The sequence below is a fragment of the Chaetomium tenue genome (genome assembly GCF_020726465.1).
Source record: "Chaetomium tenue strain MPI-SDFR-AT-0079 chromosome Unknown F5144scaffold_1, whole genome shotgun sequence".
Lineage (NCBI taxonomy): Eukaryota > Fungi > Ascomycota > Sordariomycetes > Sordariales > Chaetomiaceae > Chaetomium > Chaetomium tenue.
In genome coordinates, this window is record NW_027117329.1 from 4,454,597 (window position 1) to 4,478,743 (window position 24,147).

General features: G+C 56.2%; 10 protein-coding genes across 10 annotated transcripts; 6 read left to right on the forward strand and 4 right to left on the reverse strand.

Annotated features, from left to right (window-relative positions):
- Positions 1 to 80: 80 nt before the first annotated feature.
- Positions 81 to 1,231, forward strand: F5144DRAFT_637876 (uncharacterized protein; the record flags this gene model as incomplete). The annotated part of the gene is made up of 2 exons (XM_066792675.1): positions 81 to 889; positions 979 to 1,231. The coding sequence occupies exons 1-2, from the start codon at positions 102 to 104 to the stop codon at positions 1,229 to 1,231; spliced, it is 1,041 nt and encodes a 346-aa protein (XP_066649017.1). The 5' UTR covers positions 81 to 101.
- Positions 1,232 to 1,573: 342 nt separating this feature from the next.
- F5144DRAFT_637880 (uncharacterized protein) lies at positions 1,574 to 2,770 on the forward strand (the record flags this gene model as incomplete). The annotated part of the gene is made up of 5 exons (XM_066792676.1): positions 1,574 to 1,622; positions 1,905 to 2,004; positions 2,068 to 2,187; positions 2,224 to 2,389; positions 2,452 to 2,770. 5 exons carry the CDS (start codon positions 1,574 to 1,576, stop codon positions 2,761 to 2,763), a joined length of 747 nt encoding a protein of 248 aa, XP_066649018.1. The 3' UTR covers positions 2,764 to 2,770.
- A 1,088-nt stretch (positions 2,771 to 3,858) lies between these two features.
- On the reverse strand, positions 3,859 to 6,124 carry F5144DRAFT_58049 (glycoside hydrolase). Its single transcript, XM_066789377.1, has 5 exons — positions 5,505 to 6,124; positions 5,003 to 5,449; positions 4,728 to 4,935; positions 4,308 to 4,662; positions 3,859 to 4,230 (listed from the first exon to the last, which is right to left on the reverse strand). The coding sequence occupies exons 1-5, from the start codon at positions 5,658 to 5,660 to the stop codon at positions 4,038 to 4,040; spliced, it is 1,359 nt and encodes a 452-aa protein (XP_066649019.1). The 5' UTR covers positions 5,661 to 6,124; the 3' UTR covers positions 3,859 to 4,037.
- Positions 6,125 to 9,178: 3,054 nt separating this feature from the next.
- F5144DRAFT_598154 (uncharacterized protein) lies at positions 9,179 to 10,158 on the forward strand (the record flags this gene model as incomplete). Its single annotated transcript, XM_066790917.1, has 2 exons — positions 9,179 to 9,880; positions 9,949 to 10,158. 2 exons carry the CDS (start codon positions 9,179 to 9,181, stop codon positions 10,156 to 10,158), a joined length of 912 nt encoding a protein of 303 aa, XP_066649020.1.
- On the reverse strand, positions 10,122 to 11,042 carry F5144DRAFT_58092 (uncharacterized protein). Its single transcript, XM_066789403.1, has 2 exons — positions 10,431 to 11,042; positions 10,122 to 10,380 (listed from the first exon to the last, which is right to left on the reverse strand). Exons 1-2 carry the CDS (start codon positions 10,956 to 10,958, stop codon positions 10,243 to 10,245), a joined length of 666 nt encoding a protein of 221 aa, XP_066649021.1. The 5' UTR covers positions 10,959 to 11,042; the 3' UTR covers positions 10,122 to 10,242.
- A 1,105-nt stretch (positions 11,043 to 12,147) lies between these two features.
- On the reverse strand, positions 12,148 to 12,492 carry F5144DRAFT_589145 (uncharacterized protein; the record flags this gene model as incomplete). Its single annotated transcript, XM_066790005.1, has 1 exon — positions 12,148 to 12,492. The coding sequence occupies one exon, from the start codon at positions 12,490 to 12,492 to the stop codon at positions 12,148 to 12,150; it is 345 nt and encodes a 114-aa protein (XP_066649022.1).
- A 342-nt stretch (positions 12,493 to 12,834) lies between these two features.
- On the forward strand, positions 12,835 to 15,867 carry F5144DRAFT_57997 (UTP--glucose-1-phosphate uridylyltransferase-domain-containing protein). Its single transcript, XM_066789346.1, has 5 exons — positions 12,835 to 12,925; positions 13,117 to 13,394; positions 13,919 to 14,014; positions 14,071 to 14,147; positions 14,204 to 15,867. Exons 2-5 carry the CDS (start codon positions 13,287 to 13,289, stop codon positions 15,492 to 15,494), a joined length of 1,572 nt encoding a protein of 523 aa, XP_066649023.1. The 5' UTR covers positions 12,835 to 12,925; positions 13,117 to 13,286; the 3' UTR covers positions 15,495 to 15,867.
- A 1-nt stretch (position 15,868) lies between these two features.
- On the reverse strand, positions 15,869 to 17,823 carry F5144DRAFT_57983 (inhibitor of growth proteins N-terminal histone-binding-domain-containing protein). Its single transcript, XM_066789343.1, has one exon. The coding sequence runs from the start codon at positions 17,721 to 17,723 to the stop codon at positions 16,194 to 16,196; it is 1,530 nt and encodes a 509-aa protein (XP_066649024.1). The 5' UTR covers positions 17,724 to 17,823; the 3' UTR covers positions 15,869 to 16,193.
- An 857-nt stretch (positions 17,824 to 18,680) lies between these two features.
- F5144DRAFT_58191 (uncharacterized protein) lies at positions 18,681 to 20,477 on the forward strand. Its single transcript, XM_066789455.1, has one exon. It carries the CDS (start codon positions 18,789 to 18,791, stop codon positions 20,277 to 20,279), a length of 1,491 nt encoding a protein of 496 aa, XP_066649025.1. The 5' UTR covers positions 18,681 to 18,788; the 3' UTR covers positions 20,280 to 20,477.
- A 527-nt stretch (positions 20,478 to 21,004) lies between these two features.
- On the forward strand, positions 21,005 to 23,243 carry F5144DRAFT_58206 (major facilitator superfamily domain-containing protein). Its single transcript, XM_066789468.1, has 3 exons — positions 21,005 to 21,340; positions 21,401 to 22,303; positions 22,372 to 23,243. The coding sequence occupies exons 1-3, from the start codon at positions 21,142 to 21,144 to the stop codon at positions 22,962 to 22,964; spliced, it is 1,695 nt and encodes a 564-aa protein (XP_066649026.1). The 5' UTR covers positions 21,005 to 21,141; the 3' UTR covers positions 22,965 to 23,243.
- The last annotated feature ends 904 nt before the right edge of the window (positions 23,244 to 24,147 follow it).

Genomic DNA, 24,147 nt, shown 5'->3' on the forward strand with positions numbered 1-24,147 from the left:
TTCTGACAATCTCCCCCCATATATGACTCGCGCAGGAACAAGTTGGGTTCTCAATTTAACAACTTGGTGCCTTACATCTATCTCAATACCAACACGCAACCATGGCTTACTTCGATACCGTCCACAATCCGAGCACCTTTCAACAAAAGGCCTTGTTAGAAGGGGCCAAGAATCTAACCTCTCTCCTCGATACCCAGAAGCCTACTCCGGCCAGCTTTTGGGGCCCAGAACACCTCCTCGCTTTGCGGGTTCTTTGCAGACCGCTTGACCGGGAGGGGAATCTCCCCCTCCTTGAGCCCTACCTGCCGAAAGACTTAGCGTCCGTCGACCCTCGTATACAGGCTCTAATCCGCGGCCCAGATCAAGATATACAGGCGTTGGCCAGGATGGCCGAGCCTCAAATCTGTCACCTCTACGACCCAGAATCCCTTGGGTTAGTCTGGGTAGCGCTTAGTAAATTCTTCCGCTCGCCGCCGGTCAACCAGCCACGGGTCAACCATCCAGGGGTCGACCAAGATAGCTACGCGCAATATTATCTTACACTTGGCCTTATAGAAATCTTCATGCGTCTGGTGTTGGCCGTCGGCCAGAACCTGAAGGACCAGAAGCCGGATGTATCACCTCTAAAATGGCGCGAGGCGAGATCACCGGCGAGCCACCAACTTCCGGCTGGGTCGAATCGCATTATAACCGCCATAGACGATGGTGGTGTGCGCCTGTTCTGCTGGGACGGAGCTCGGACTGTGGCACTGCTGGAAGCAAAGCCATGTTTTCAGTTTATTGAAAACGGGAAGCCAGGCATTCCGGACGAGCCATTGGCTCATATGACCGGACAAGCACTTTTAGCTCTCCTCGGGGCCACCCAAGAGAGTCTTGTAGTAGGCACAAGGTAAGCCCGCCCCCCTTCACTCTCCTCACCTACCCTTCTCACCTTCCCTTTTCCACTGCAACCGCGCGACTAATACCAGCATTGTCTAGTGTCATAACAATCCCCGCTACGAGCCACTATGTGAGGTTCTTCTCCTTCGAACCTTCGTCTCCAGAGTACTTGACGCAGCTTGAGCATCTTTCACCAACCGACGACTCCGGCCCCTACCTCTGGGTTAGCTCGAGCGACTGGTTCGACATCTCCGAGAAGGAAGGCAGAGAGATGGTGGTACGCCACGTTCTCGCCTTGGTTACCTGGGCGCATGAAAACATGAGGAAGGAAGCGGCCGAAGAGAGCGACTGAACCCCGAGCGGTTATCCTTGGCTGGAACCCAAACTGGGACTTATCGCTGTTGGCGCAAGCCGGTCAATCAAACTAGGGATCGGGCAGTCCTCCGCGCCGCCCGCAAGATAGATAGATGGACCTCTCTTCTCTGAGCCTCCAGTTCCAGCTCAGGGGACAGAGCATACTTAGCTCACTAGACCTTATTTTACACTTTATCCTACCCTTTATACGCGTAGTTCGCAAAGTGCGTACATAGCTTTCCCAACCTTGACGGTGCTACAATCAGTGATGAATATAGACATCCCACATACTGTAAATGTCATGGACCTTATCCGCCTACCTTCCATGTCTATATTCATGATGTGCCCAAGAGACCTTCCATCTCAACCCTCAACCCTCCATCTTCTAGGTAACCAACCAGACACCCCTCATTCTCAGCTATATGGAATAATCAGTGAAATCCAAGCAAGTCTGGCCAGTATCGAGTAAACAACACCGTCTGAAGGAGTCCCGCCACTGTTCTGATCGCTATTCAGGTTACCCCGGACTCAAAGGGTTGCTGCCCTCACGAAGGCTATATATTTTCCCCTCAGCTCTTGATCCTACCCTCTATTCTCTCTTCACAAAATTCCCCCCGGCTTCACAATTCGATAATTTTAGTCTCTTACATCAACCAATACGGCAACCATAGCTTACTTCGACACCATCCACAATGCGAGCACCCTTCAACAAAAGGCCCTATCAGAAAATGCCAAAAAGCTAAGCTCAATCGTCAAGCCGGAGGGCTCTATGTCGGTCAGTTCTTGGGGCCGAGAACACCTTTTCGCCCTGCGGGTCCTTTGCAAAAAGCCTAGCACGAGAACGGCCTCCCTCCCGCTTCTCGAGCCCTACCTCGTGAACGAGACGCCCTCCCAACCTGACATCCAGGCTTTGATTGGTGGCCCGGTCCACGATCTTCAGACGCTGCCCATGTTGTCCGATGTTGACTTCGTTCTGGGCTAGGGCCCAAGCGGCATTGGGTATGTCTGGGGGCAGCTTGGTGCACTCCTCCAGCGGCAAGGCGACGAAGATAACCAAGAGCAGGAGGAAGACACGCAGGACCTGCAGGATGCTGAGGTCGATGACACTGAGGCCGAGGACACTGAGGCCGAGGACACTGAGGTCGAGGACACTGAGGTCGATGATCTAGCGCTGCATCTCGCACGCTTTTCGTGCGCGTCGTGTTAATTTGGAGCCAGCTGCTATACATCCAGCTACCGGATGCACAAGCTGTCGCTGAAACCCACGCCGAGAGAGTATCGGCAAGTTATCGACTCCAGTCCGGCTCAAACTGCATTCTATGGGCTGTCGACGATGGTGGTGTGCGCCTGCTTTCACTGCCCGGCTTAAAAGACTCTCGTATTGTGGCGTTAATGGAAGCAAAGCAGCGCTTTCAAGACTTCGAGGATGGCAAGCCGGTTATTTCAGACGGGCTGCTGGCTCAGATGGCTGGGCAAGCATTGCTAGTGCTCCTCGATAAAAAGCGCAGGACTATCTTCGATACTAGGTAAGTAACACCCCTCCCCCCCCCATTTTCTATAACTACCCACTAATACAACCATGGTCTAGTGTCATAACAATCCCGGCTACCGGCCATTATATGAAGTTCTTCTCTTTCGAATGCTCGCCCTTATTGTGACGAACCTGCCTAGGATCCTATCCTGTTAGGGTTCAGTGAAGGTAATCTTGCAAAGGATGCTTAGGTTCGGTGCAGCCAAAAGGTGCACAACAATAGACTTGTCTCAACAGTAGGCTTGCGAGCTTGTAGCGAACTGTAGTTGTGATTGCTAACTGGAGAACTCCCAGAGCTCTCCAGAACGAGTGACTATATACTATCTAGGCCCCTAGGTACCTTCGTACCTCTTCCCTTGGGAACGTGAGGAACGGTGGTCGTTCCTTTCGTTCCTTATAGAGGAACCTCAGGAACGGTAGCCGTTCCCCTCGTTCCTCTGCTGATTGGTCCGGGACCCATCTTTAATGATTGGCTGGGGACGCTTCCCACGCGCCCTCCATCGGGACCCTGCATGCGGCCATAACCGTGACACTTATACTTGGAAGAGTTCGAATCGCTCTCGCCAAGCGACAACTCGACCTTGTACTTCACGGTTAGTTCATCGGACTGGTTCGACATCACTACCAAGGAAGGTAGAGAGATGGCTGTGCGCCACATTCTTGCCTTGGTTGAATGCGTGCGGGATGGCATGCTGGAAGATGAGTCGGGCGGAGAGAGCGACGGTGCCGCGGACACGGAGTAAAGTAGTCCTACGGGACCTGGATGAGTTGGCGAGTTCCAGGGGAGAACTCGTACCTAACCCATTATATAATAATATCCTTCTCCCTATCAAACTCGTTCCCATGATCAATAAGCCAGCGGCTATCAACACCGAAATTCAGAAGTGGTGTCTGGACCGAATGATGGGTTATTTCGAGACCTGCATTAACAATGCGCCTGCTCACCTAGCTCCATGCTCATGGCTCCAGCGTCTCCTTAATACCATAACCCCGGAACACCAAGCACCAAGCCGCTTAGCGCTCCCATAGATCCAACGCCCAGAGTCGAAGCGCAAAATATCACACAACCCCGGGACAGGGCAAACACAAGGACATAAAAGGCAGACTCAAAATCTATTGCACCACAAATCATCGGCGCCGCCAACCCTTATACAAGAGCGGCTCTATATACATGCACCCCCCATCTAGTATATATATACCCGAACCCAAAACCACACTGCACAAGCCAGCCAGCCTGATACCAGCCCACCCAGCACACCGCCTCTTAACCCATTTAGGCGGCGGCGAAGGTGGAGTTGAGGGCACCAATCTTGATGTTAGAGTAGATGACGTAGGCGTCCGGGTGGGCGGCCTCGACGGTCTCGGGGACACCGGCCTCCGGGTCGCAGCGGCCGCGGGCAACACCGGGCTTGGTCGGGTCGGCGTCGGTGGGGTAGTTGCTGTCGAGCCAGTTCATGTAGACGGCGCTGAGAGAGAAGGGTGTGTTAGTATTGTGTTTCGTGGTGGTGGTGGTGGTGGGGAGGGGGGATGGGGGAAAGCTTACTGGTCATCCCAGATGGAGAGGACGAGGACCATCTTCTCGAGCGACTTGCCCATGGCGGGCAGGCCACCGATGGTCTTGAAGTGGTTGTTGTCACCGAAGGCGGTCTTCTGCTGGGCGCAGAAGTCGTCGGTGATCTCGTTGGTGGGGTCGACGCCCTCGACGACGGTCTCCGAGTTGGGGATGACGGTGCCGTCCTGGACGTAGAAGCGGCGGATGCTCTGGAGGGCGCCCGTGTCGGTGCCGTCGGCGGTGACGAACTGGGTCACGAGGGTGAAGGGCTTGGTGGTGTCGACCGTCTTCTCCGGGCCGTAGAACTCCTGGTTGCCGAGGCGGAAGCTGTTGAAGTCGCAGCCGTCTGCGGGCTCGTGTCAGCACCAGCAACAAAAAAGGGGGGGAGTGGTATTGTGTTCTGCAACTTACCCCTGTCGCACAGGCCCTCGTAGCGAGCGTCACCAGCACCGCACTCGGTGTCGTCCTCGCACCTGGTCTGCTCGGTGACCTTGCAGGGGTGGGGGGTGTACGCGGTGGCGTCAAGGTTGGCCTCCCAGATGTCCATCTCGGCGCAGCAGGTGCCGTACTTGCCGGTGCCCGAGTTGCCGTCATCGCCGCCCCAGCCGTCAGAGTTGGCCTGTTCACGGGGTTAGCAAGCCTGGATCGAGAATCGTGATTGTAGGTGGTGGATTGGAGTTGCTTACCTCGCCGTTGATGAACTTGATGTCACGGGGGCACTGCGAGTCGCAGTAACCGGTACCGTACTTGGCGCCGGCCTTGTTGCCCTCGAAGCGGGACATGCCACCGTCCTCGTCCATCTCGCTGAAGTAGACGGCGCCGTTCAGGCCGCAGGGGAGGTTGGAGACGTCCACGTCCATGGTGAACTCCTTGTTGAGGAGGTTGAAGAGGCGGTACTTGTCCTCGCCGGCCATCAGGTAGACGCGCGAGCCGACGTTGGATTCGGTGACGAAGTTGAGGCGGAGCGCGCCCTCCTCGGGCGTCGTGATGCCGTAGGTCTTCTCATACTCGGCACCATCGATGGCGCAGTTGGCCGCGCAGGTCTTGCCATCGGGGCACGCAGTCTCGTTCCACGCGTTGCCCGTGTAGCAGTTGGTGTAGCCGTCAGTGACGTGAGTCCAGCGCCAGTTAGCCTGAGTTGGAAGTCAGTGACTGCTGGTTTACCCCCAAGAGCGCGAAGCCACTTACGTCAAGGACCACGGTGGTGTCCTCCTTGGTGCAGGAGCCTTGAGCCGTGCACACCTCGATGGGGAGCGAGGGGTGAGTCTCGGCCGTCAGGGTGCCGACTTGCTGGCCGAGCACGAGGCTGGCGAAGGAGAGAGCGGTAGCGACCTGCCTGTACATGGTGGCGGGCTGTAGATGGACTGCTAAGGATTGAACTGAGCGAACACTGAGGATGCTTCTCTCTCTTCTGACTTGAACGGCCGGGGAGGTTTCTCCCCTTTATACGTTCCCCTGCTGCCCCAGATCCACTCGAGATCATTCCCCAGGGGTTCACGACGAGCAAGTTTCTTCCCCAGATCGGCTCTTGTCTTTCCTGTTGAACGACGGAACCTGGGGAAACGGCACTAAACAGGGGAACCTGAGTCTCGTCCCGAGATCCCCTATTCGTCGCCACGCTCGCCACGCTGACGAGGCGGCTCCCATCGTGGGGCATAACGGCGTTGATGGGTTCTTCGGCCCAACCACGATCAAGTTGCGGGCCCAGGTCCATGTCGCTTGCACTGCCGGACGGTGTTGCGCCGGGGGTTCGACACGGGACGATCTCCCGGGCTTGCTCGGTGGTTTGACCGGGGGCGTAAGGGGGTGGGCCGCATCGGGTCAGGTCGTTCGATGTCTGCCAGTCCTCGTCTCTTTCCAGCATGTCAGCGTCGGGTTGTCTTCCAAACTCCGACCCCCAATCGCTGTCGACCGTCGATCGCAGCCCGACCGTCAGGGACCGTCCGGTGCATTGCGGCTCTGATTGCCTGAACAAAATAGGCAGATTGCGGATTTCCGGGAGGAGATCTACCGAGTTGACCGGTTAAGCTCAGATCGGCGTCTGGGCAAGACAACTCGAAAACCTGAAACCTGGACTTGGAGGTGCATCCAATATGAAGCGGCGGCTCCCATTCCTCAAAGGGGCAGGCGATTGATTGCACGCGCGAGCCGCCGCAATCGAGGACCCTTGTTGTTGACGCGGGAGTAACACACCGAACGCAGGAACACTGCGCCCCCCTACACAGTAGCGACCAATTACCCCCGGAGAGCCGCAGGCATGACGTCTGCCCCGGTTTTCCTTCTTTTCCCCCCACGGGTACGCCCAGTTGCAATTAAGACGTCAACCCTCGGCCGCCGGCGGCTATTATCCCTTCCCACGCGGCTTCGGCCTCACTTCCCGGCCGGAGTCGGTAGCGAGGCGGCTGGGAGATGGACTGCGGGCCGAGTGCATCAAAGACGGACGACGGACGACGTATACCGCCGAGAGCACTTCGGAGGGTGGAGTTGATGCATTGCGCGCGTTATTCAACGGCTGAGATCGGCAGAACGAAGCCCCACAGCCATCCTTCCATCAAACATTCCCCCACCGCCGAGCCGGAGTCAGCATGGGGCCGCCATGGAGTAGGCATGCAAGGCATGCAAGGCATGGAGAAGGCACGGGCGCCTGGCCATTTCGAGATGCCGAGGATGCTTAGTTTCCGCCAATAAAGATAACCAGGAATACCGCAGAGCCATAAAAGCTTGCTGTGTCTTGGCCTTCCCACCTCACCTGCGAGGTCTTGGGTGAAGAGCCCGAATACCCGGGGCGGATAAAAAAGGGACGGCAGCTTCACACAAATGCTTTCTCATGGGTTGCGGGAATTAACGAGAGATAGACCGCGGCGAGTTCCCGTTGCTCGTCTCATCGCAGCACGGGCTGCGGTCCCGGATCTGCGAGCACACTCAAGACAACACACGTCAGCATGTGCCGATATACGAGAACCATAGCAGCACAAACGATGTAGGGGTCGGCAACGGGGCGATAACAAGGCCCAAAATCGTTGTCGGTTGCATGTCCACACCCAACCAACCGTGTGGCATCAATACCAGATCCTTTCTCGTACTCCTGCGTCTCACATTTCAACCCTGGGCGGCCTAATATCATATCAGCGGGTTAGTCTTATCACGCCTAAACGATATATTGCTGCCGTGTTGCCGCACATGAGTAGGTACCCACCCTGACTTCAAGTTTCTTCTTTTGCTCTCTCTCTTTCCAACTCGTTGTGGTTTGACGACATGAGGAGTAGGTTATGATTCCTCCTATGTTCATGGTGCAATGGTGTTCGATATTATACTTGACTTGCTGGTGGCAGAAATCTCTCTGTTGAGTTGAAAAAGTCGCCGTTATCCAAGGTGTCAATTAGGTACGTGAGTTTATGCCATTGTGCTCATGATTTTGCCGCGGTGGTGCCGCAGCAATTTCTTTGGCTTGCTCCTACGTTCCTTCCCTCAGTAACAATTAGGCTGGCTAACTCAGAGGTAAGTTTGACCGAGGCAATGGGTGGTTTTTTTTCTTTTCTTTTTCAAACTCCCAAATTCCCCTAACCCGGGGCGAGTGGAATTAATAAAGAAAGAAAAATGAAAGCGAAGTAGGAGAGAAAACCAAAAAGCTCACCACCAAGCCCCATTCGCCGGTCGAATGGAGGTTGGTGGCTACGAAAATCCTGAAAATTAGGATTTTGTGCCGCGAGGGGGAGTCGAACCGGTCCTCTTTCGATTGGTGTCCAACCAGTCCTCCTCTCAATACCGCTGAGCCAAACCGGTGTTTGACTTCAATTGGGAGGAGGCGGTGACAGTGCGAGCGCGGAACTGGTATATATGGTGCCGGGAAGGTGCTGCGTGAAGGGCGATGGGTGGTCTGGGCTGAGATCAGATGGAAACCTAGGTACCTGGGTCTCACTTCACCTTAAGGTGTACTTGAGGTACACTAGACTCGGCTCGAAGAAGAACCCGGCTGGGTATATCTTCTAGTACGCTCACAGCTTCCTCTGTTAGTTCTTAGTAGGTATTTTTGGTTTCTCAGCCGACGCTTTTGTGAACCGCGGCGGCCGTCTCCATCATCACTAAGACACAATGTACGGGCCGAAGAGAACCATGATTCCTCTTCCGTACTTGTCATGTAGAAGAACGCAGTTTGAGAAAGCCATTACCATTTAAAATAGCACAGCAAATCATAGTATTGTGCCTGGGTACTCAGCTACAGCCTTTCTCGAGAAGATAGGGGTACCTACCTAGATACCGAATGAGACTGTTCTTCTTGATACTTCTTGATGTCGATATGTACAAGACTTGTATAGTTTACGCTATCACCAATGAGCTGGCCTATGTAGATTAAATCGTCCAACTATGTTACAATGGCAAGAGAAACGAGATTGTTAGCTTCTAACTACTAGCCGCTAGAAGTTGTGGTGGAAATAACACCCCAAAGTATTCCTTCACCAACAACCCTAACCCAGCAGTTACCTTCACTTTTGCCGTGTATCCCACCCTTCTTCATGACCCATCCAACTCCGCTTCCGAAGCTGCTGTGGCGCTTGCCATTGAGTGAACCAAACCGTCATACTCATCCTCATTATTTTTGACGTTATTCCCGTCATCCTCCTGATTGTGTTGTGTCCATTTGAGGCCCACCATCCAAGCTGCTACCCGTGTCACACAACCTCCAAGTCTCCGACCTCGCAACTGCTCAAAAAGAAAAAACAAACGAGTCACAACTCTCTGACAAACAGCCCTTTCCATCAACAACACACCTTTGCCTTTCTAATCAGCACAACCACCACCACAACCACAATCACCACAACCACAACCACCACCACCCCCACCCCCCAAAACCCCTCACCACCATGCCCACCACCCCCCTCCTAACCCACCCCCGCCTCCGCGCCCTGGCCCCCGACCCCCCCGCAACCGTCTCCATCCGCAACCTGACCACGACCACGCCCCTGCAGCACGCGGGGCACGACGCCTGGGGCCGCGCGCGCAAGGCCCAGCCCTGCACCCTCTCGGCCGAGGTGGCCTTCCACGCGCCCTTCGCGGCGGCGTCGGCGCGCGACGCGCTGGGGGAGGATACGGTGCATTATGGCACGTTGAGTAAGGCGGTGTTGGGGAGTGTGGCGCGGTTTGAGGGGGAGGTGCAGGCGGAGGCGGAGGCGGGGGAGAGGAGTCTGAGGGATGTGTTGGGGGGGGTGTGGGGGGATTTGACCGGGTTGGAGCTTGATGGGCGGGTTCGGGATGGGAGTGCTACGGCGGCGTTTTTGGATGTGAGTAAGGTGCGGCTGTTGTCGGTTACCGTGGCGCTGCCGAAGGCGTCGCTTCTCGGGGACGGGGTGCGGTTGACGGCGAGCGCGGTGTTTAATGCTGCCGAACAGGGCGGGATGGAGGGGAGGGCGATGGCGTTGGAGGTTAGTCGGCTGAAAGTGCCGACGCTGGTTGGGGTGAATGCGAATGAGAGACTGGCGAAGCAGTTTGTGATCGCGACGGTCACGGTCGAGGGGTTTACGAGGGGGGAGGATGCGTATACCGATATTGAGCGCGATGTTGTGGCGGTGAGTTCATCTCTTGCAACCCCCCGTGGCGAGCGCGTCCGAAAATGTATTGCTGACACGGACTTTAGGCAATGGACGCATCATCCTTCGAAACGCTTGAGGCTCTGGGCGCCCATCTAGCAGAGGCTGTTCTAGCTTCGCGCTGGAGGGAGGACGGCTGGCAGGTCTGTATTCGGATGGAGAAGCCCACCGCGGTTCCGATGGCGGACTGCCCCATCGTGGAGGTTCGGACAACGTGGGAGTCTCTCGAAAGGCAGAGGGCGGCAGGCAGATCGTAGACCCGATAATGTACCTTCGTCTCGCTCTAATGTGTCTACTCAGCTGGGAACGTCTACGAGTAATCCTAAAACTAGGGCGCCGGTTCATTCCTTCTCGCATAAAGGGACGTCGCCGTTGGTTATCTCATCCACATACTCCATGTTTGGGTCAAACAGCATTACGTGAAAATGCTCCACTGATTTTACAGACTTGAGCGAAGCCCAGTTCTTGAACCAAATGACCTGTTATCTGTCAGCGTCACCACGAAGCCATAGAAGTCAGCGCAACCAACATGATTAGGGGGCATTTTGGAGAACGTCTTGCGAACGTAGGAGTCGATCTCAGCCCGTGCCGCGTCGGTCAGATCCCCCGTCGCTGGGTCCTCCTCAAGGGCAAACTTGGTCCAGACGACGAGGTGCACGATTCGCTTATCGATACCATAAGGCCAGTCATTCCTCAGCACCCTAATGTCGTCGTCAAGCTCAAACGGACGACCCCTCGGCGTGATCGGCATGGTCCATCGCAGCCGTTGTGTCAAAATGAAGTTCATGACGCTGCCATCATCTTGCCTGAGCTTCCATGTAAAACCCAGATACCGGCGGAGTTCGGATGGAACCCGTTGGAAAAGCTCAAGCCGGTTCTGTGCCACCTTTCCCTGAACCACAGCCCAGGAGTCGATCTCATATTCGCTGTCCGGCGTACTAATAATACCGCGATCCTTGTCGGTGAGGCTGCGAAGGAAGTCGGGGCACTCGGCGGTCCTCAGATGATCGGGGATGTTGACCTGCCAGTACGGCAGATCCTTAGGAAAACTGCCCATGGGCCTTGATGATCGGTGTCGACGACGAGTGTTGTAGTTATGGGACTTTAGCCGCGGATTAAGAATCCCGGGTTCAGGGGTAGCTCGTCTGAAGAAGAGTCGATGGAGACAGTGTATATTCCCCGGGTGGTCAACACATGTGTTGGCAGCTGCAATGCAATGCAAGACTTAGCGGTAAGATAATTGGCGGGGATGTGAGTCGGAGACGTCAGCCGGAAACGGCTCAGGGCAACCTTCACCGACTCGATGCCCGGCGATGGCGGTGGGCGATGATGGATTCTCGGCCGGAGTGGGGCCGGGCGTCTTGGCCAATCCGAAAAGTGGTGGTCCGAACGAGGGGTCCCTGAAAACCCTGGCGGCTCTTGGCAATGCTTCCATGTTCAACGCCAGCTGAAATGCGATGAAAAACGTTACGGTGCGGTTTGTTGCTATACTACATACAGTTATCCCTCCCGAAGCTAGCGTACCTTTGTTTGGCCAATTTTCAACAAGTATTTAACACGAAGATGGCTAGCGGAGAGCGGCTGCCATCGAATCCCCCATGTTTGAAGACGGGAGAATGCGGCTCAGTGTTTGAGGTGTCCCGGGAGGTGCCGAGTACCTGCCGTGTCTCATAGTTGATCTTCAACTCGGACAAGACAAAGCAACTTCCCCGTTTTCCCCACGTGGGCCAGGTCACCTGAACTGGCGGTCCGGATCGTTGCTGCAATGCAACAAACGTACTTTTGTAAAATGTCGGGGGGACCCGTCACAGAGGCAGTGCGGGCAACTTTCATTCTCTGCGTGGATGCATCAATCAAAGCGGGGTGGAGCTCGGCAAGCAAGAAACAAGGCCCGAAAGAAAAGGAGAGATGATGAGATATTTTTTCCTGGGATACAACGTTGATGCGAGACCACACCTAAGTCTTCGCTAAGAAGCTGAAGGGCCGAGCCCACCAGTCCCTTCCTCCCAACGAACCCGAGTGTCGCTCCTGCCAGAAGGTGTGCATTTGCCTGTTGGCAGCCACGCCAAGCTCCTCCCACTTGCGAGGCAGGTGCTACGAACAACTTATCAGAATCAGAACCTGAACACAAAACAGCTTCTCAACCTAGGAATTATTGGAGCGCCTGATTCCCAAAAGAGACACCGCAAATTTCCCAGTCAATAAGTGGTGGACCTTGGGTGATGATGGCGAGCCACATTTGTGATTTATTTAGTTCCCGTCGCGTTGGGCTGAGTGCATGAGGTAGCCTTTCGGGTTTTATTCAACAGGGGGTCTCCTAGGTCTGGGCCAAGCTTGGAGGGGCTTGTCGGTGCCTCTGTTAGCGTCCCATGTCTCTCGACCTGGCACCTCGAAAGTTGATGCCCAGCGGCACAAGGGGGAGGCTCAGGTGGGATGGAAGAAGCAACCTGGAACAACCTCCATGTGGCAGAGGCGAGCGTTTGCCACCCGGCATCCTGCCGCGAATAAATCACTCGATCCTCGACAATCACTGCAACCTGCCGAGCGAGACGGCTGGAGTCCAGCTCGAGGGTTGCATACCGCTGAGGCATCGTTTGTTTGTATCCCTTGTTACAACGCCGTATCGGTCCCGGCAAACGATACTCATGAGTAAAATGCCAATAGAAAGCCATGGGTCTTCTCGACACATCATAATCCGCCGTTTGAAGCACCGTTGCAACGGGATCGTATTACGGCAACCTGCGCCACCAAAGGGCAGCTGTTGTGTCTGATCCTGGTTTGACAAGCGGCAACCGAAATACCTGATCCACTAACACGACTGGCAAGGGGAGCTTTGGCGATCGGTGGGAAACGATAAAAGCATCCAATTCCCAGGGGCGGGAACCTTTGGGGCTGCCCGACCGCCTTTCTCTCACCTCATCGTCCTCCCCTCCTTGTTTCCTCTCGAGTCTTGTATTTTGAGTTTCCTCTCGCCTCTTTGAGTAGACACCGCGAGTTGTTGCAGCAACCTTGACGACCAAGATTGTGAGTATTGCCAAGCTGTGTTCGAGCTTCCCCTCCAAACAAAGCCCCGCAACCCGAGCTCTGCCAAATCATTGCTACATTCGCAGTTCCACCACAGGAAGGAGGGGTTGATCCAGTCGATCCCACTTCGGCCACAAGGTTCCCTACCAACCCATCATTACGTCAATCGGCTAATTTATCCTGTCAAACAGCCCCTTCCCACTTCGCACTTGTGTCTTGTCACCAGACTTGTCTCACGATCCTCGAGTACAAACGCGACCCGAACTCCGCTTCTTGTGGTTGACCGGGCCCGAACTTTGTCTTCAACCTCCAACCAACTCTCAACCTTGTGGAAACCTACCCGACAACTACCACAGCAAAAATGGCGGCGCAAACAATTAAGAGTGCCCTGCCTTCCCACCTCAAGCCTGGCAACGGCGACGAGGCCGAGTTTGCCAAGAGGCACCATGGCAAGACAAGATCCCACATGGTGAGTCCCAAACACACACATTCCTAAGCTCTTTTTTGGGCCGTCGTCTGTCCGTTGGGGTTGTTTGGGGAGTTATTGTCCATTCCAACACTGTTTCTCTGGCCCACCGAGGCATCGTGGAATGGAGGGCCGAGCGTGCAGCTGTGTTGCTGGTGGCACGGAGCGGTGGCTTGGCTCCCTTGCATTGCATGTTCGTCACAGGGACAACTTGGATACGTGGGGCACCGGCCGTCGTCCGATCTTTTCAAGGGACCTCATGAGCTATGGCAGCTAGGGGACGGGCCGGTCCGATGTCCTTAACCCTAAGATGCTTGAGAGAACCCTAGGACATTGGCAGTCAGCCTCTGGGACCTACGTCGAAGCATGTTTGCTTGGAGAACCCCCCTTTTTGATTGAATCATAATGGCAACGGAGGGACTGTACAGACGACGGGCGACGGGCATGGGTGTCGATGTTGATTCTCACCTCTCCTGACTTGGCACTTTGGGGACAATGATGTCAGGCTAACCACCAACTCCCCCCAGGCTTTCGAGAACACCTCGACCAACATCGCCGCCGCCCAAATGCGCAATGCGCTCACAAACCTGGCCGAGACGGTGAAGGACCCGAGAGAGAAGAAGGCAAGTCGAAACGGATACGGCAATCGGAGCGAGACACGGTCTAACAATATACACAGTTGTTCGAGACCGAAATGGACAACTTTTTCTCGCTCTTCCGCCGGTACTTGAATGACAAGGCTAAGGGCAACGAAGTGTAAGTGCGCTGCACGCCAAACGCCGGGACGAGGCTGATAGGTTTTATTACTGCAGCTCATGGGACCGCATCGCGCCGCCTGCCGAGGGCCAGGTCGTCGACTATGACGACCTTGCCAACTCCGAGTCGGTCAATTTCCTCAACAAGCTTGCCGTTCTGAAGCTCAACGGTGGCCTGGGAACGTCTATGGGTTGCGTCGGCCCCAAATCGGTCATTGAAGTCCGTGATGGCATGTCCTTCCTGGACATGTCGGTCCGTCAAGTCGAGTACCTCAACCGCACATATGGCTCCAATGTGCCCATTCTCCTCATGAACTCGTTCAACACGGACGAAGACACCGCGGCCATCATCAAGAAGTACGAGGGCCACAACGTGAACGTCCTCACCTTCAACCAGTCCCGGTACCCCAGGATCTACAAGGACTCGCTCCTCCCCGTGCCCAAGTCGGTCGACTCGGCCGTCCACGACTGGTACCCGCCCGGACACGGTGACGTCTTCGAGTCGTTGTACAACTCTGGCATTCTCGACAAGCTGCTTGACCGCGGCATCGAGATTATTTTCCTCTCTAACGCAGACAACCTCGGTGCCGTGGTTGACCTCCGCATTCTGCAGCACATGGTCGAGAGCGAGGCCGAGTACATCATGGAGCTGACCAACAAGACCAAGGCGGATGTCAAGGGTGGCACCATCATCGACTACGAGGGCAGTGTGCGCCTGCTTGAAATTGCGCAGGTTCCCAAGGAACACGTCAACGAGTTCAAGTCGATCAAGAAGTTCAAGTACTTCAACACCAACAACATCTGGATGAACCTGAAGGCCATCAAGCGCGTCGTGGAGAACGACGAGCTCGAGATGGAGATCATCCCCAACGGCAAGACGATCCCCGGCGACAAGAAGGGCGAGTCGGACATTAGCATTCTGCAGCTCGAGACCGCCGTCGGTGCCGCCATCAAGCACTTCAAGAACGCCCACGGTGTCAACGTCCCCCGTCGCCGCTTCCTGCCCGTCAAGACGTGCTCCGACCTGATGCTCGTCAAGTCGGATCTGTACACGGTTAAGCATGGCCAGCTCCAAATGAGTGCGAACCGCTTTGGCGATGCGCCGCTGATTAAGCTTGGCGGTGACTTTAAGAAGGTCTCCGATTTCCAGAAGCGTATTCCCAGCATTCCCAAGATCATCGAGCTCGACCACTTGACAATCACGGGCGCCGTCAACCTAGGGCGTGGCGTCACCCTGAAGGGTACCGTCATCATCGTCGCCACCGAGGGCCAGACCATCGACATCCCGCCCGGATCGATCCTCGAGAACGTGGTTGTCCAGGGTAGCTTGCGCCTGCTTGAGCATTAAAGGCGCTCTGGCCAGCGTAGCGTGGGTGTTTTTTCCGGGCACGTAGGGACGGGTTTTGTTCTTCTGCTTTGTTGTGCCGAACAAGTTATAATATTGCGGCCTTTGCATACGCTTTTTGAAGGTGGAAAAATGGGATGGTTAATGTGACGGTATGGCGTCGTCTGCCCGGCTCTCGGCCGGATGGCAGAGTAACGGGTGGATGGGAGATGCCGCCTGCCACCTACCACCAATAGACATTTTGTAGTTGAGACAATCAAGCGCAGTTGAATCATCTTTAGTATATCGTGCTATGATCCGACTTGTCAACAGGATCGCAATCCGTTTGGCAATGTTTTGAGCACATAGCTTAATTGACTCTTTATCCTCATAAGACACGACCGGCTACGCTCCTTAACCGCCCAGCCGCAGGAACCGGGTTTGCAATGGAGCCAGCAAAACGATAGAATTATAAACCATATTGATATTCCATAACGAGGTGAGTGGACCCTAGATACGGTCCTTAGATACGCCGCCCTTCCAGTTCTGCCCGTTGGTATCGACAGTCCAACAACAGTCAACCCGACAAACCAGCCCCCATAAAAACGATTCCCTTGTAACCCGTCCCCATCCGCCACCACCACCCATAACCATGACCAGCTAAACCATGTCACAAAAACCCCAAAGCAATCAAACAAACAACCCACCAGGCCACCCACCCACCTACCGCTTCCTCAGCTTCTCACTACACTCGGGACAGTACCACGTGCCGTTGGGCTCGCTCTTGAGCCCGACACAGCCCCAGTGGAACCACTCGTAGGGGCAGTGGTCGTTGTCGCACGCCACCATGTTGCCGAAGCTGACGTTCTGGCACGAGCAGTACTTGCGGTCGTCCCCGGCCTCGTCGTCGTCCACGTCCATCAGGTCGTCCTCGTCCTTGACCCCACCGCCCCCGCCCCCGCCGCCGCGGGGGTGGGGGCTGGGCCGTGTGCCGTGCTGGCGCTCCCCGCCTCCGCCTCCACCGCCGCCGCCGCTGCCGCTGCCGCTGCCGCCGCTGTGGGGTGGGTGGTTGGAGGCTGCTGTGCTGGGGCCGGAGGGCGTGCGGCGGTGGGGATTGCTGGCCTCGCGGACGCCGGAGGGGGTGGGGAGGGCGGCTTGGTTGGAGGTGGAGCGCGAGAAGGAGGCGGCTGGCGTGCCGCGTCCGCCGGTGCGTGTGTCGCTGGCTGAGTCGCTGGCCGAGTCGGCGTCGGAGAGTTCGCTTTCGGCGGCCGAGGAGGGCGAGTTCTTGGCGGCGCGCTTGACGCGGGACAGGCCGGATTTGTTGATGGTGCTGCCCACCGCGGGGGTCCCCTTCTTGCGACCGGAGGTGCTGGACGGGGTGCCGGCCTTACGGGACCCGCCCGCGAGGGTGCCCTTGGATGTGGCGCGCGGCCCAGCGCTACCGGCGCGCTGAACGCCGGTGGCTGTCTGGTGCCCCTTGGGCGTCCCCGGTCCGAGGGAGGAGTGGCGGGCAAGCCCGCTGGATGTTGCTGGGAGGGTGCCTAATCCGCTGTTGGATCGGGGCATGCGTTTAGTTGCGGGGCCGGCCGAGCTCTCCCGCGCCTGGCGGTTCATGATCATGCTCGCTGCCGGGGTCGCTGGCGCGGACGCCGAGCCGTGTTGTTGTGCTTGGGCATGGCGCACCTGGGCGTTGGCTGCCCGCACCTGCGGGCCACTTGCTAAGTTGTTGAGCGCCGAGGTAGCGGGAGTCGTGCCATTAGCGCCTCGGGGGCCGCCGATCCCGGTCGTTCCGTTCGCGGCGCTCGAGCGGATGAGAGAGGGGAGTTCGTCGGGGTCGGTAAAGCCGGGCTCGCCACGGTCGTAGAGCATCTTGATCTGCATGTCGAGCTGACGGGTGTGCTTGTCCATATTATGTAGCAGTTTCTGTGTTAGGGCGATCTTCTCGTTCGAGAGCTGCTCTGCCTGCGCATAGTTCTTCCTTATCGTTGTTCGGTATTCCTCCTCTTTTGGGTTCGGGTGGTGGCTACCATGAGCCTTAATCCACTTCTGTATTCGCCCATCTCGATCTTCGATCTCCTGTATTAACTCCTTATATTGACGGTCCTTCTCTGCGATCTCCTCCTGCACGAAGCGCAGTTCCTCGGGGAAGTTTTGGGTTCTGTTGAAATACTCGTCGAGGACGAGCGCCGGATCGGCGGCTTCGACCGGCGGCATCTTCCGGACGAAGTCGATGGATAAATCGTCTCTAGGCATGGCTGTTAACGCGCCGTCCGGCGTATGCACTGCCTTCGTGGCACCCCGTTATGAAGCCGGACTAGGAGCTTGTGATAGAGACTGCCCCACTCCAAAGTCTACCCGGCTCAAGAGACAACTGGGGCGCTGCTATAAGAACAGAGGAACACGGGATGCCGAAAGCAGGATATAATAGAGTGTGAAACTTTATCGGATAACAATCACGGTGTATCGTTTCCTTTTTTTTTTTTTGCCTTTTTTTTCTTCTTTTTTATTTGGAAGCAGTGTTGAAGAACCAAGAACGTGGATCGTGAAGCGCAGGAAGAACGAAGCCAAGATCTCAGTGGATGACGCAGGGCAGCACTGCTCAGAAAAAAAAGTCCGGCAGAAATGTGGTTCACAGAGGAGAATTCCACAGGCTCACCTCTCGAAAGGGGAAATTTCTGATCCCCGGCTAGCACGTACCCCTGTCGGTTGAGAGAGTTGGCGCGAAATTGATGAGAATCGCGCTGGGAAGGCGAGGCCGGATTCTTGTGGAGAGCAAAGCAAGAATAGCTGTTTCCTGTCGCCGAAGCCCGCGTTTGTTTCACAGCGGAAGAAGTTCGGTTCTCAGCCTCCCCAATCAAAGCCCTGAAAATCTCGGCGGGGCTGGGCTTTGTGGAAGGCTGATGTGCAGGGAACGCATGGGGCTAGCCAAATTAAGATTAGCGTACATTAGGCCCGGGGGTGGGTGGCCACATCGAAGACGACATTTGCTTGTGCATGTCTTCGATTCGAGATTCAAATCCATGCAGCTCCAACCACCGAGACCCGCCATCAACAACCGATTTATTCGCCAGCACAGTTAACAGTGACGACCCAGGTTTCATCCTTACATTACATTCACTCGTTTCAAAGCCTTGGTTTGTACCGAGGATCAACTACAGATACTCCCAGCGCGCCGAATAAAAGTATCTTTAGCTTATTCAAGGGCAACTCGGCAACTCATCAATCCCAGAGCCAAAACATCTTCAATCCCGGCATCCCAGAAGAGCGCGTTTCATATTCAGGCACGCCGTAGCCTGATAAACTGTCTCGGGTGCGGCTATGGATGCCTCCGCCTACCGGTACAGGCCCCCAAAGCCGAATTACCTTCCCCATATTATCGAAAGCGATGGACCCGTTGTAGAAGAATACGCCCTCCCACTCGGCAAGGCCGACGACCGTGAGAATGCCATCTTTTTCAACAAGATGAAATTTGCGGCACAGGAGTACGGCATCGTCCGGCCGAAGGGCTACACCGTCTCGTACCACGCCACGCCGGAGATGGAGAAGCACCACTTTGGGCAAACGCACCCCATGAAACCGTGGCGGTTGACGCTGACCAAGAGCCTGGTCACGTCGTACGGGATGCCCTTTGCCATGGACAACTACTTGACGCGGGAGGCGACGTACGAGGAGCTCAATTCATTCCATTCGAGCGAGTATCTTGACTACTTGGCGACGGCAGCGCCAGAGGACCAGCCGCAGGATATAGAGGACCCCGGCAAGGAAGTGAAGTTCAACCTTGGCGGAAGTGACTGCCCGCTCTTCCATGGGCTCTATAACTACTGCTCCATGTCAGCTGGCTGCTCGCTCGATGCCGCGCGCAAGATTACCAGTAAACAGTCCGACATCGCCATCGCCTGGGGAGGTGGGCTGCACCACGCCAAGAGGAGGGAGGCGTCGGGTTTCTGCTACATCAACGACATTGTGCTCGCCATCTTGCAGTTACTACGCACTCACCCACGCGTACTATATATCGACATTGACGTGCACCACGGCGATGGCGTCGAGGAGGCCTTTTTTTCGACAGACCGCGTCATGACTGTCTCGTTCCATAAGTATCACCCGGAAACCTTCTTTCCCGGCACAGGCGGACTCGAGGACAACGGACCCAAGAGCGAACACAACCCGGGAGCGCACCACGCTATCAACGTACCGTTACAGGACGGCATCACGGACGAACAGTACGAGACGCTCTTCCAAAGCATCATCGGCTCCATCAACGAGCGTTACCGGCCCAGCGCCATCGCCCTACAGTGCGGCGCCGACTCACTAGCGGGCGACCGCCTAGGCCGGTTCAACTTGCGCGTGCAGGGCCACGGCGCGTGCGTGAGGTACTGCAAGAGCCTAGGCCTGCCCATGATCGTGTTCGGGGGTGGCGGGTACACGCCGCGCAACGTGGCGCGGGCGTGGGCGTACGAGACGGCCATCGCCATCGGCGCCGACACACGGATCCCCGAGACGATCCCAGATCATGCGCCGTGGCGCGAGCACTTCATCCACGACACGCTGTTCCCCTCGCTCGAGCAGAGCCTGAACGAGCCGCGCCATAACCGCAACTCGGACAAGCGCCTGCGCGAGATCATCACCCACGTGCAGGAACAGCTGCGCTTCGTGGCGCAAGCGCCCAGCGTGCAGAGCTCGATCATCCCGCCGGACCTGGGCCCCATTCGGGATGACGTCGAGGCGAGACTTAAGGAGGAGAATGATGAGAAGAATGGCGGGTTGAGGCGGATTCAGGAGGAGGGGCTCGGGCAGGACATGGAGCTATGAAGCGTCTGGTCGGTTATAAGGAGCCTGGAATCAATAATCAATGAAGCGAAATGGCATGGGCTTGTTTCCATCCTTTATGATCATATCAACGGCGTGAGAGGGATTCCAATGTCCGAGACACACCCACCCGCCCACACCCACAAACCTTACCCCGAAGCCCGTCGATGTGGATCCCGATCTTCGGGGACTTTGCTCCGCCCGGGCGCAAGCGGGGCTCCCACCAGTGGCGGGACCAGCCGTCCCTCAGCGGGGCTGACTCGGCAGGTCAGCTGCATTTCTAACATTGCATCATCGTCCTCGGCGTTGAGTAGACGCATCATTGGGAGGGTGGAAAGAGTTTGACGATTGTGAATTCCGAGTCAAGGTACAGAGCTTGTGGCCCCAAACAAACTTTGATGCATCAATGCCCCGTATTCCGCTTGGGGAAAGGTGGGCGAGGGGCAAGCACATACATACTCTATCTCAACACACCGAGCCGTGGTGTTGAGGGATCTCACGGGATGGGCAGTTTTCTTCAAAAGAATTTATCATACCATATACTCACCTGCCTTCACTTCCCGTGTATCCTGGTATCCCGGCAGTTCTAGATCCTTCCTGCCTCGTTGGCGGCCAGGTTCAATACCACATCGGCCCTGCAGGAAAGTACGCATCAATTCCCGTCTTTGGCTCTTCCAAGTTCCTGCACTCCAACCTTGTTATTGCCCCTGTCACCGGAACCCACCCCCGAGCCGGTCAGCGCCATTGTTGGTTTACAGCACGCTGGCCCACTGAAGTATTGCAGTCTTATTCTTCTTTGCTCATAGCCTTCTAAACTTATTTTTTATTAGTAGTTTATTGGTCTAGTACTTAAAAAAAAGTTATCATGTCGTTACACCGTGTCTCATCCATCGAGACCTTCACCATCGTTCCCACCGATGTCCGGTCTAGGAGGAGTTCCGATGCATCTACGCGTGCTCGCAAACTAACATTCAACCCTCTCCCGTCAGTATGGGATCCTCCATCGACCATTGACCAGCTTCACGCCGTCGGGGCGTTCAAAGTCCCCAAGTGGAAGCGGTTGCGTAAGTCCGCCAATAGTACAGAAGTCATTCTCAGAAAACAAATCACTAATACTGAGATAGTCCAAGTAGCTGCCGCTGTCGTCTACTGCTTCTTTGGGGCCGGGGTCGTTTTTGGCTACGCCGCCATCAAGCCTGTGCTAAAAGCGGAAGGGGCTTACAGGCACATATGCGCCGCCCCGGATAGGCTGTCCGATGACGAAGACACATGCGTTGACCTGCACCTCAACCTGATGTTCACCGTCGCGGCCGTGGCAACCAACGTTGCTGCCTTGCCTATCGGGGCGATCCTCGATCACTATGGTCCTAGGGCTTGTGGTCTACTAGGGAGCCTGTTCCTTGCGGCCGGGACGCTGTTGATGGCGTTTGAGAAGCAGCTGCAATTTGATGGTCTGTTGCTAGGCTACCTCTGCCTGGCACTGGGCGGCCCCTTTACGTACATCTCGTCCTTCCAGTTGTCGAACGCCTTCCCCCGCCACTCGGGCCTCATACTCGCGCTCTTGACCGGCGCCTTTGACGCGTCGAGCGCGCTGTTCCTGCTCTACCGCATTGTGTACCAGCGGACGGACGGCGCCTTCAACCACCAGCGCTTCTTCATGGGCTATCTCCTCGTCCCCGTGGCTATTATCATGCTGCAGGTCACCCTCATGCCGGCGCAGTCGTACAAGACGGTGGGCGAGCTGGTCCAGGAAATCGAAGAGCCGCTGCACGCGGCGGCCGCGGACCAGGGGCCGTACGACGACCAGATGGACGAGGAGACGGCGCTGCTGCAGGAAGAGGAGCGCCAGCACCGGGTGGATGTGATCGAGGGCATTCACACCGTCCTCGGCCCGGCCATGGCGGACGAGCAGACGGAGCGCGAGGAGCACATTAACGAGATCTCGGGCGTCTGGGGCGTCATGCACGGGTATACGGCCTGGGAGCAGATCAAATCGCCTTGGTTCATCCTCATCTGTCTTTTTACCGGTACACACCTTCTTGTTTACCCCTTCCCCTTCTCACTCCCCCCATCCACTAACACAGAGAACGCACAGTGGTCCAAATGACGCGCATCAACTTCTTCGTCGCCACCATCCGCTCGCAATACGAATCCCTCTTCGGCTCGCTCCCGCAAGCCATCGCACTCAACCACTTCTTCGACATCGCGCTCCCGCTCGGTGGCATCGCGGCCATCCCGCTCATCGGCCTAGTCCTCGACCACACCGCCACCCCCACCGTGCTCGCCGTGCTCGTCGCCGTCGCCACCGCCATCGGCGCCCTCGGCATCGTGCCCCGCGCCCCCTGGGCCGGCTACGCCAATGTGGTGCTGTTTGTGCTGTATCGCCCGTTTTACTATACGGCGGTGTCGGATTATGCGGCCAAGGTGTTTGGGTTTGAGACGTTTGGGACGGTGTATGGCGCGGTGATTGCGTTGGCTGGGGTGTTGAATTTTTCGCAGGAGGGGCTGGATTGGTTGTTTGAGAAGAGGTTTGGGGGGGATCCGGTGCCGGTGAATGTGTTGTTGTTGGTGCTGGGGCTGGTGGTCGGGGTGGTGCTGGTGGGGTTTGTGGGGTGGAAGGCGAGGCGGGTGAGGAGGGGGGTGTTGGAACAGGAGGCGAGGGGGGCTTTTGGGGATGGCTTGTTGTGAGGGGGTTGTGGTCGTGTGGTTCTTGGGTAGGTTTTGGGTGGATGGGAGTTGGTGTTTAGGAAGTGAGTAACTACTTAACAAGCAGGAGACATAACAACGTTCCTAGCAAGGAGTTGCTGGCTTTTGCATCTAAAATGTTTAAATAGGTATATAAGCGTGTCGAAACTAACTTTGTTATCAATGATGCTTGGATAAAATACCGTGATATTACTTAGTGCCTGCTAGCTCTAGTCAAGACTCAACAACGTTTGATAAATGCGAGAAAGAATCAAGACCGGATGGAACCCCCCGAAACTGCAAATTCGAGTAACAACATAAGCCCCGGTGGTTTGTGAACCGGCCATACCCATATTTAATTGCTAAAACCGACGAGGACTGAAGGGCACTCCATAGCGCAGACATGGAAAAGAGATGCTTTGGCCGAATCGAAGCCTTCGATGTTGATGTAAGATCTGCTGGAATCGGGAATTCGGCAAGTGCACATGTTCGCCCAAAGATGGCAAGCGAGCCAACGGCTGGGCCCGCTCTTGGTCTGATTTCCTTTCCCCTGTCGGCTCATGTCAAACGGCCCGTGCATTGATCGATTGCCCCGCCGAGAGTGCGTGTTCGTGCAACTTGAACTCGGCATCCCTGTTCATCAACTTTCTCACCCCTCGACTCGACAAACAATTGTGCCGCGCCCCTTTTTCCGCCCCAATAACCCCGCCGGCCTCGATGCATGTGCTCCGCGGCCATCCATCAACCCAACGGGATGGACGTCGAGTCATACTAACCAATTCGAGACCAATGTAATGCCCAAGTGGACATGCCCAGGCTCGAGCCAGGAGAGAAAATCGTCTGGTACGGCAATGAGGGCGCTTCATGGGCTCCCTCACTGGCTCTGTGGCCTCCCAAGCTCGTTAAGCGCCCAGGCTGCGAGGCCAATCACAGAGGGGCTGCTTTCCAGTGCCGCCACCAATGCCCCTCGTTCGCGACCCCTGCCCCTCTGCTGCCCCCTGCTGGCCCCCTGTTCGATCGCAACGCGGCCTGCGCATCTGGCCGCATATTGCCTTGCCTGACGTCCTCGGCCTGGATTTTGCAACTTTAGCTTCAGTTGAACTGAGTGTGTGGTTTATGTCGAGATTCGAGCTTTGCAGTGTCTGTGGCATCTCTTTCTCCGTTTTCGGCAACTAGAAACAGCTTC

Coding starts and splice junctions, on each gene's coding strand:
- F5144DRAFT_58049 (XM_066789377.1), bottom strand. CDS start 5,660: ATGTACAGGCAGGTCGCTACCGCTCTCTCCTTCGCCAGCCTCGTGCTC. Junction 4,663..4,727: donor CGAGGGCCTGTGCGACAGGG/GTAAGTTGCAGA, acceptor ACGAGCCCGCAG/ACGGCTGCGACTTCAACAGC. Junction 4,231..4,307: donor CTCTCCATCTGGGATGACCA/GTAAGCTTTCCC, acceptor CTTCTCTCTCAG/CGCCGTCTACATGAACTGGC.
- F5144DRAFT_58092 (XM_066789403.1), bottom strand. CDS start 10,958: ATGGGCAGTTTTCCTAAGGATCTGCCGTACTGGCAGGTCAACATCCCC. Junction 10,381..10,430: donor CCAAAATGCCCCCTAATCAT/GTTGGTTGCGCT, acceptor GACAGATAACAG/GTCATTTGGTTCAAGAACTG.
- F5144DRAFT_57997 (XM_066789346.1), top strand. CDS start 13,287: ATGGCGGCGCAAACAATTAAGAGTGCCCTGCCTTCCCACCTCAAGCCT. Junction 13,395..13,918: donor GCAAGACAAGATCCCACATG/GTGAGTCCCAAA, acceptor AACTCCCCCCAG/GCTTTCGAGAACACCTCGAC. Junction 14,015..14,070: donor AGGACCCGAGAGAGAAGAAG/GCAAGTCGAAAC, acceptor CAATATACACAG/TTGTTCGAGACCGAAATGGA.
- F5144DRAFT_57983 (XM_066789343.1), bottom strand. CDS start 17,723: ATGCCTAGAGACGATTTATCCATCGACTTCGTCCGGAAGATGCCGCCG.
- F5144DRAFT_58191 (XM_066789455.1), top strand. CDS start 18,789: ATGGATGCCTCCGCCTACCGGTACAGGCCCCCAAAGCCGAATTACCTT.
- F5144DRAFT_58206 (XM_066789468.1), top strand. CDS start 21,142: ATGTCGTTACACCGTGTCTCATCCATCGAGACCTTCACCATCGTTCCC. Junction 21,341..21,400: donor CCCCAAGTGGAAGCGGTTGC/GTAAGTCCGCCA, acceptor ATACTGAGATAG/TCCAAGTAGCTGCCGCTGTC. Junction 22,304..22,371: donor CCTCATCTGTCTTTTTACCG/GTACACACCTTC, acceptor GAGAACGCACAG/TGGTCCAAATGACGCGCATC.